The sequence below is a fragment of the Propithecus coquereli genome, unplaced genomic scaffold (genome assembly GCF_000956105.1).
Source record: "Propithecus coquereli isolate 6110/MARCELLA unplaced genomic scaffold, Pcoq_1.0 Scaffold308, whole genome shotgun sequence".
In the NCBI taxonomy this organism is placed as follows: Eukaryota; Metazoa; Chordata; class Mammalia; order Primates; family Indriidae; genus Propithecus; species Propithecus coquereli.
The window spans coordinates 1979042-1989237 of NW_012148708.1; the positions used below are offsets into that span (position 1 = coordinate 1979042).

The following is a 10196-nucleotide window of genomic DNA, read 5'->3' on the forward strand; positions in this document are numbered from 1 at the left end:
ATGCCCGGCTAATTTTTTCTATATAGATTTTTAGTTGTCCAAGTAATTTCTTTCTATTTTTAGTAGAGACGGGGTCTTGCTCTCGCTCAGGCTGGTCTCGAACTCCTGAGCTCAAACAATCCACCCGCATCAACCTCCCAGAGTGCTAGGATTACAGGCGTCTGCCACCGCACCTGGCCTACTATGAGTTTTTATCATGACTGGATGTTGAAGTCTGATGTCTTCAGCATCTGTTGAAATTATAATGTGATTTTTTTTCTCCTTAATTTTGTTAATGTGAATGACATTGAGCAATTGAAATGTGAGAACAACTTTGAATTTCAACTTAATTTGTGATGTGTTATTCTTTTTTATGTCACTGTATTCTTTTTGCTAATATTTTGTTTAGGGATTTTGCATCTGTTCATGAGAGAAAATGGCCTACAATTTTAACATTTTTAATGTCCTCATCATATTCTGATAGGATATGCTAGCTTTATAAAACCAGTTGGAAATGTTCCTTATTTTTAGTTCTCTGGAAGAGATTGTGTAAGATTGGTGTTTTAGATTCTTCTTTAAATGTTTGGAAGAATTCACAGTGAGGCAACAGTTGCCTGAAAATTTCTTTGTGAGAAAGTTTTAAATTAGAGATTCAATGTATTCATTAGATACAGGATCATTTAGATTTTCTGTTTCTTCTTCTGTCAGTTTTGGTACATTCTACCTTTCTAGAAATTTGAGTCTTTCATCTAAACTGTCAAATTTATTGATATAAAGTTTCCTCAGTATGTTTTTAATATCTTATAAATCTCTGTGGAGTCTGTCCTGATGTCACCTTTAATATTCTTGATGTTGATAATATGTGCTTCTCTCTTATCTTGATTTGTCTTGCTAGAGGACCATCCATTTTTTTTTTATTAAATTCTATTTTCTTTATTATTTCTTTCTGTCTCCATTGGGTTTAATTTGGTATTTTTCTAATTTCTTGAGATTGATAATTGATGCATATATGTATATTTCCTAATAAATGTGGTTTAGCTGCATACTATAAGTTCTAATTCATATTTGTATTAATTATTTCAAAATATTTTCTAATGCCCAGTGTCTGGTCAGTTTTGGTAAATGGTCTTTGTGCACTTAAAAATAATGTATATTCTGTCCTTATTCAGTATAAAGTTCTAAGTATATAAGTTAGGTTAAATTTGTTTATTGGGTTGTTGAGATTGTCCCTTTTCTTAATATTTTGATTTCTGAGTCCTTGAGAGTGGCATATTGATTTGCCTATTTTTCCTTTTTATTCTCTCACTTTTTACTTTTATACATTTTGAAGTTATGTGCATACAAATGGAAATTTATTATACGTTCCTGGAGAATTGGCCCTTTTGTCAATATGAAATACCTTGAAGTCGATTTTCTCTAATATTGTATGATTTGTTTGATGTTAGTATGGATAATACCGGCTTTCTTTTATGGGATATATTATTTTTCATTCATTTTCAATATTTCACTGTCTATATTTTTGGTATTTCTTTTCTAGGTGGCATTTAGTCACGTTTTTTTTTTTTTCCAGTCTCAAAAGCTTAGTTTTTTAATTTGATTTAGATCGGTTACTAATATGTGTGGGATCTGATGTCTGTCTTGTTATTTATTTTCTATTTTACTCATCTATTTTATTTTATTTATTTATTTATTTATTTATTTTTTGAGACAGGGTCTCACTCTGTTGCCCGGGCTAGAGTGCCGTGGCGTCAGCCTAGCTCACAGCAACCTCAAACTCCTGGGCTCAAGCGATCCTTCTGCCTCAGCCTCCTGAGTAGCTGGGACTACAGGCATATGCCACCATGCCCGGCTAATTTTTTCTATATGTTTTTAGTTGTCCGATTAATTTCTTTCTAATTTTTAGTAGAGACGGGGTCTCGCTCTTGCTCAGGCTGGTCTCGAACTCCTGAGCTCAAACAATCCACCCGCATCAACCTCCCAGAGTGCTAGGATTACAGGCGTGAGCCACCGCGCCCGGCCCTCCAGTGATTTCTTAATCGTCCTTACTCATCTATTTTAAATCTTTTTGTCTTTTTTTCTTGCCTTCTCTTGGATTAATTATTATTATTGTGCCATTTTCACCCTTGTAATTTACCTTCTTTGGTCTTTTAGTGGTAAGTCTAATAAGTAAAACAAGTATATAAGTTTATAATATAATAAGTATATATAAAATAAGAATTACTGTCCAAAATAAATTTCTACTTTTAATTATTCCCAGATAATATTAGTACCTAAAAACATTAACAGCATTTCTTCCTTTCACCTTTTGTTTTCTTTTTGTTATGTATTTTTGCGATGTATTTTAATTCTACTTACATGTTCAGTCCCTCAAGACATTAAAATTATTGTTTTGTACAATTAAGAATATTTTTATTTATCCACATATGTACTTTTTCCATTGCTTTTCATTCCTTCTAACATTGCCATATTTCCACTTGGAATTATTTTTATTCTGCCTAGAATACTCCTGTTTTTTTGTTAATACTGGTCTGCTGGGTGATACAATCTCTGGTTTTATTTGCATGGAAATAACCATTTCATATTTACCTTTTTAGAGATATTTTCTGTTTCTGTTGAATTCTAGTTTGGCAATTAGGTTATTTCAACAGCTTAGAAATTATTTAATCATCTTCTGGATTCTACTGTTTTCATTTAAAAGACACCATTAGTTTTACTTTTGCTATTTTAAAGGTAATGTATTTTTTTCAAGCAACTTTCAAGACATTCTTTGGTTCCAGTAGTTATACTATGATGTGCCTAGGTGATTTTTCTTTGTATTTATCCCACTTGGAGTTTATAATGCTTCTCAAATTTCATTTTTCAGCCTCTCTCTTTTCAAGTAATGTTTTTGCCACATTATTTTCCTCCTCCCATTTTATAACTCCAGTCACACACATATTTGACTTTTTCACCATGTCCCATATGTCTCTTTTTAATTTTTTTCTCCATGTTTTACTATGGATATTTTCTGATTATATATTTTTCTAGTTCACTGTTTCTCTCTTCCACTATGTTTAGTATACCGTTAAAAATCTAGTTCATAACTTCGATTATTGCATTTTTTAGTTCTAGAATTTTTATTTCATTCTTTTGTTCTAATTATCTGTTGTAATTCTACTCTTTTCTGTTTTATCAAACATTAGTCACAGTTATTTTGAAGTCCACATATGCTATTAATAACTCTGGTATCTGGGTTCTATGGTTCTTTTTCTGTTGTCTGTTTTTCCTCTGCATGCAATTTCTTAGCGCTTCTCGTATATGTTGATTGAATCCCTGACATTATTTGTGGAGGAGTACAGAGGCTCTGGATGTTATTTTCCTCCATAGAAGATTTGCCTTTTCCTCTGGTAGGTAGCTAGAGTCTAAGAAAACCATCTTAATCCAACTAGGCACTGTAATAGCTGGAAGTTGGGTCACAGTGTTTATTAAGCTTTGTCAACCTCTTGTTTGCCCTTACTACTAGGTTGTGGCACTGTGGGGGTCCCGATGGATAGCTTCACATGTTTACCGTGACCCCTCCTCTTTGGAAGGCCCTGAACTTCAATTTTTAGCTCCATAGTAACAAGAAACTATAGAAAATTTGTATTTCCACTTAACTTTGCTCCCAAATGTCAGACTATCAAGTCTGCTTCAGGTAACATCTCATATCTTCAGACAGATACCTTTTTTCAATGTAGATTTTCTAACTGTTCTGTAGAACTGGCTACTCTATTTTGGCCAGAAGTGAAAGTTAGTCCTTAATATTTTGAGATTTGGCAATGCTGATGTTTAACTGTGACCATCCTTTGTTTAGAGCAAGGATATATTATTCTGAACGCAACAAGATTTTAGCTGTAAAATGTACTTGTTTACCTTTCCAGATAAGTAAAAAGGTTTTTGGCTTTTTTTTTTGTAGCTCTTTGTAGAAGATTTTCTGGAGTGAGTGGGAAAGGAAACTGATAAGGAAGGCTTGTTCTTGATAGGATTTCTGAGGAACTTTTCTATCATCTTTGTTTAGAATCTAGTCTGTAGTATTACGGTTCTTAGAAAGTCTCAAATAGACTTTAATGACTTTAGTTAAAAGGAAGATATTCACAAGTATGTACGGAAAACTAACATGCAATCCAGAATTCTGCTTGGTAATATCAAGGTACCCATGAAATCAAGTGAGAAAGTTGTTGAGTAAGTGTGGAATTTTTGTTTGGGAAGAGGAATCATTTTGTCAGATAATTCATGGGACCGTGGCTCCTGTCCCAGCAGCAAAGTCCCCTTTCTTGAGACCAGTATACTCCTTTCCCCAGATTTACAACCTCTCCTTGCTAGACATACTGGATATATCCTGGCAGATAAGCTGCTTTGTTCCTAGTCTTCTATTCCCATTTGTATGTCCTCATGATACATTTTCCTCATATAGCTGTCACATTATTCATATGGGTTTGGAGACATTGCTTCCTCATAGCAATAGGAGGTCCTTATTTTATTAGTAGATATGAGCATATCACACAGCCTAGCTTTTTATTGTCCATCTGAATGCTCAAATGAGTCTATAAAACATAAAAATGTTGGTTTTAGTAGTTACTTTTGAGTTGAGGGTTTTTTCCCTACCAAGTGCTGACCTCTAGTTTCAATGGTTTCTTAAGGCCACATCTGGGTTGTCTTAAAGACCATATCACTAGAATAGAAAGGGTACATGTTTTTTCTTATCTGTTAGCATAGTGTGGTGTGTATCAAGTTTTTTTGTTTTTGTTTTTTTGAGGCTTAGAAAGGCAAGTAGCTTCTCTATGATCACAAAGAAAATAAGTGTTGTACTCAGGATTCTAAGTCAAGCCTGTGACTTCTGAGATCATGCTTCCAAGTGCTCCTGCTTTATGCAGTATACATTAGATCAACCATTGCTGCAGTCCTTTGTTCACTTCTCTTCCCCTTTACTTTCTTGTCTTCACGTCAAGAAATCTTCAAAACTGCCACCTCTTTGTTAGTGTTATTAACAGGCTTATCGTCAAATCCCATCTAGATGTTTTATTAGCATAAAACAGACATTTTTATTTTTTAATGTCTTTCAGACTGGATGACTGTGCCTGTGAGTAAGAAATCTACTCTCAAGGCAGGGATCCCTGAAGAAGAATTGGATCAGTGGACAATAAAGGAAAGATTCAGTAGAGATAGTGCCTGGACATGTGCCGGCTTGTTGGAATGGCAATGTGGAGACCAGGAGACCAGTTTGCAGCAAGTGGTACTCACTCACCAGAACACCCCATCTGGGATCAGTGAACAGGAATGTGATAGATCTGGGAAGGGCTGCACCATGAGCTCCTCTCTTTTTCAAAGTCCGGGATTTCAACCTAGCAAAAAAGCCTTTGAGTGCAGTGAGTGTGGAAAAGTCTTCTCCAAGAGTTCAACTCTTAATAAACATCAGAAAATTCATACTGAACAAAACACAAATCAGAAAACTCATATTAAAGAGAAACGATATGAATGTCGAGAATGTGGGAAAGCCTTTCACCAGAGCACACACCTCATCCATCACCAAAGAATTCACACTGGTGAGAAACCCTATGAATGCAAGGAATGCGGCAAGGCCTTCTCAGTGAGCTCCTCCCTTACTTACCATCAGAAAATTCATACTGGAGAGAAGCCTTTTGAGTGCAACTTATGTGGAAAAGCTTTTATCCGAAACATACACCTTGCCCATCATCATAGAATACATACTGGAGAAAAACCTTTTAAATGTAACATTTGTGAAAAAGCCTTTGTGTGCAGGGCACATCTTACCAAACACCAGAATATTCACAGTGGAGATAAACCCTATAAATGTAGTGAATGCGGGAAAGCCTTTAATCAGAGTACAAGTTTTCTTCAGCATCAGAGAATTCACACTGGAGAGAAACCCTTTGAATGTAATGAATGTGGAAAGGCCTTCAGGGTGAACTCTTCCCTTACTGAACATCAGAGAATTCATACTGGAGAGAAACCTTATAAATGTAATGAATGTGGGAAAGCTTTCAGGGATAACTCATCCTTTGCACGACATCGGAAAATTCACACTGGAGAGAAACCTTACAGATGTGGTTTGTGTGAGAAAGCCTTCAGGGACCAATCAGCCCTAGCCCAACATCAGAGAATTCATACTGGGGAGAAACCTTATATGTGTAATATATGTGAAAAAGCCTTCAGTGACCATTCAGCCCTTACCCAACACAAGAGAATTCATACTAGAGAAAAACCTTACAAATGTAGAATCTGTGGGAAGGCCTTTATCCGAAGCACACACCTCACTCAACATCAGAGGATTCACACAGGAGAGAAACCCTATAAATGTAATAAATGTGGGAAAGCTTTTAACCAGACTGCAAACCTCATTCAGCATCAGAGGCATCATATTGGAGAAAAGTGATACAAATGCGGTTTATATGGAAGAGCTTTGAGACTGAATAAATTAATTATTGAACATAAGAGGACCCATTGTAGAGAATAACTATGAAAGCTTACATCAAGATAGTCATTTTATTTACTGAGAGTCAAGTTTCACAGTCTTGCGGGTTTTGAGAATTTAAGAATGTCAAATACTTCTCATTCTTTAGTGCTGCCTCAAATGAATCTCAGTACTGTTTGATTAGTCTGAATTACCAAGTATAAGAACCAAAATGGAGCTTCATTGACAACATAAAAATTGGCATATCAAATTACATTTTAACTATTAAGAGAAACTATGAAATTGTAAAAATTAAGGTTGAAAGGAAAGGAACAAAAAGTCAAATGGCCTACAAGCATTTTACTCTACTGGATTCTCTTATATAAGAGAGTTGCCATCTTTAATGGAGCCCTTAGTTCTCTCCACCCACACTCCTGACACCTAGTGTAAAGAAAGTGCAGTCACCATGCAACAGCCCAGGAATTATCTAAATTATACTTCTCACCTTTTGCTTCAAACCATCTTTTGTCAGATCTCTCTGATCTGTCTGTCCACTCGCATACTACCTGTGTTGTCCTTCTGGGATGGTTTGGTTGACTGGTGTGATGCTCTTCTGACTGAGCAACTCCTAACTGTCAGCACCGGGTCACTTGTTTTGCCCCCCATTTGTCCTTGGGGAGTGTGGTGATCTGATCTCAGACATCATCCATGATTCTGGATAGTGCACCCAAATCTAGCTTTCACAACTTGAAATCTCTATCTGGGAGGCAACATTTGATCAACATTCCTGGGTTACCTAGCTCCTCTGGGCTCTGCTTGGCTCTGACCCTGGTATGACCTCTAAAGTAGGGGGTTGGCCTATGTGGCCATTACCCTCAATAGTTCTGCACTGTAGTTACTCTACACGCACCGGTCAGGGCTTGCTCAGCTGTGCGATGCTCCCACCTGCCTCGTGGCGTTCCAGGCCACCTCCCCTTCTTTGACTTGCCCTTTCCCTATGTGAGGTTGACATGAGATGAGAGCCCCAAGGCCAGTTCTCAGAATACTCTGACCCAGTCTCTTTCCCTTGTCTGGACAGTGCTCTGTGTCCACTACATTAGAGTATATTTAGTGTTCTTGCTACTCCCAGATCCTTAAACTGCAGAATCCTGGCCCTTGCCTTGCTTTTGTCTAAGTTTCTTAAGGTCTTGATTCTGTGTTCATAGGAAAGCAGAGAGTTTTGAATTTCTGCTTTGCATTTGGAAGTGGTCATTTCCTCTCTTCCATCAGGGCATTCCACTACTTAAAGACTTAATTCTGACAGTGGTAAGCAACGTGTTGAGTGATCCCGCGGGTCAAAAAGTGGTCAGTAGCACCATTGACGTTATCTGGCACAGACCATGTCCGTGCCCAAAAGTTTGGGTGATACACTAGTCCTGCAGGTACAGTTTAGTCACATCTTCGGTCCTTCAGTGCTTTCCGTTGAAACCACAGAGATAAAATGACATCTGTGCGCCTTCACACACACAGCCTGTGGAGGCACTCCCCCCCTTTCCACAGGGGATGGAAGAGTCAGCACTACTGCAAACTGGAACATGCTGCACAACGAAGGTGGGAGAATAAGTAAATTACCATTCTTGAAAACAAAGTAGCAGGTCCCTGGCTTGTGGGAGTGCTGTACATCAAGCCGGGCAACCTGCTGGCCCTTCAGGATGCTGTACCCAAGCTCCAAGTAAGAAGAGGATATTCTATATCATGGTAGAACTCAGCGGACTCTTGGTTGCAACGTAGACTTGGAAGCTTCCAGCAGCTTCAAAGCCCAAGTAATCTAAATTCAGCTTCCATCTTTTATTAGATGTGGGCCAGCATCTCCTGTTAGGTGATCAGCACCTCATACTTTGTCCCCTATTAGGCTGCATGTGAAGCAGCATGTCAAGAAGTTACTTGGGATTGTCTGTGCCGTGTGTCCACACGCAGCCTCACATGGCTGGCAACCCCAAATTCCACAATAAAGCTGAAAAACCATGCTCACTCCTGTAGACGTCTGCCTTCACTACTGTCCATATAACCTGGAAGTCCTAATGACTATCCCCTTACCGTGAATACCTGAGAAACACGTTTCTAAGCTGAGTTGGTTGTTTTGTTTATTTTTAATGAATGCAGTTGAACCAGGGCCAAGACCTGCAGCGAGTTTCAGAGTCTCATTCATCTCAGTGACAGGTCCAGGAGCTGTTCCTCCAGCAGAATGACTGCTGTTTGAAGGCCTTCCATCTGAGATTACAGCCCACTTTCCTTGAGCTCATTTCCTATCAGGTTTGGGTCCTCGTGAAATTAGTCCTCTGGGGTGCCTATTCACTCATCTCTGTCTGGAAAGGCAAAAAGTCAGTCACTGGCCTAATATATATGTCTAGGCCAACTCAGATATATTTATGGCAACAGTGTTTGGCCAGACAGTGGCTTTATTATATCCTGCTATATGATTAACAGCTTATTGTATGGCCTTCTCTACTAGGGAAGTCCACATTGCCTGGGTGCTATTCGTACTTTTCTCAGCGGAAGTAGTGTGGCTCTCTGCCCGGGCATTCTAACTTGCGCCAGCATCACCTTTGGCTCAACCCCTAAAAGAGAATTTTTGAGAACACTGAAATCTTTTCTGCCAGCTGACCCACACAGCATTAGACATTTCAGCAGTTATCGAGATGGGTTTTTCACCACCGCACCCTCAGTTGTGTTAATTCCAAAACATCCAGTAATTCCTAGGACAAGCAGTTCATTCCATACCTTGCTTTTCTGTCCTGTTAATTGGCCACATAGACACTCTGACTGTGACAGGTGAGGGACCACTATTTGGGACACTTTGGGGTTGCAGACTGCCCGCTGGCCATGTGCTGTCTTCAGCAGCCCCTTCCTCACACGGCCAGCCCATCCCTGCTCCATGCAGTGCACAAAGACTGCTCCCAGCACGGCAGCCATCGGGAGATGCAGCAGAGAAGTGAACTTGCACGTGACGCCAGTGTCCCCGCCCCTCACCAGGACCATAGAAAAAGGTAAGAGCCGGAGAAGCTGATCCAGGACGCGCCTCCCACGTTGGGGCTTTCCTCGCACCCTTCAGAACTACCCAGTGGGCACACCCATTGGAAGTGCCAGTTCACTGTGCCCAGAGGAAAAGTTCGAGTAGGGGATTAGCATCTAGACTTTGATATTAGCATATTCTTCATGTCTGTGGGCTCCTGTGAACAGCCACTGAAACTGCCCACTCCGTAGAGGAAAACATTGCTTCAAATTTCCCCTTTCGAATTCTTCTAATCCTCTTATGTCAAGTGTTCCTCATCTCCAGCTGACGGATTGTTGCCTCTGGGTTCCTTCTCCCTGTCCACCCACGTGCCTCGCTTTGACAGCAGCTTCTCCCTAAGGTGCTGCCTTCCCGCATGTCCAGTGACTGCTCTGAAGCAGTACCTAGACCCTGCAGCAGACTCGGGCTTCCAGGTTACTGTGCCTGAGCCTCAGAGTCTTGGAACAACATAGCCCTCAACTGAATGCCTTTGTTAGAGAAAACAATTTGCCCCAAACATTAATCTGAGAACACCGTGGCCTCCATCTTTCTGATTCCTCTGCTGTGCTTGTTCCTGTCCTTGTTCCCTTGCACTTTTCCCTGCCCTTGCACACGCTTCTGGGTTAGTTGGCAGAATAATGTGGAGACAGGAAACTTTCCCACCTGCTCTATCTTGCAGTTGGTGGGCTTGTTGGCCCTCCTCAACTCCTGCTATATACATTTTTTGGTAATATTTTTACTTTTAATATTTTATAC

General features: G+C 39.5%; 1 protein-coding gene across 1 annotated transcript in view; it reads left to right on the plus strand.

The window, feature by feature from the left end:
* ZNF454 (zinc finger protein 454) overlaps positions 1 to 6420 on the plus strand; it is a 35831-nt gene extending 29411 nt beyond the window's left edge. Inside the window, exon 4 of the mRNA XM_012649986.1 lies at positions 5061 to 6420. Coding sequence (XP_012505440.1) covers positions 5061 to 6391 — 1331 coding nt within the window. The 3' untranslated portion in view covers positions 6392 to 6420. The remainder of the gene's footprint in view (positions 1 to 5060) is intronic.
* Positions 6421 to 10196: the final 3776 nt, after the last annotated feature.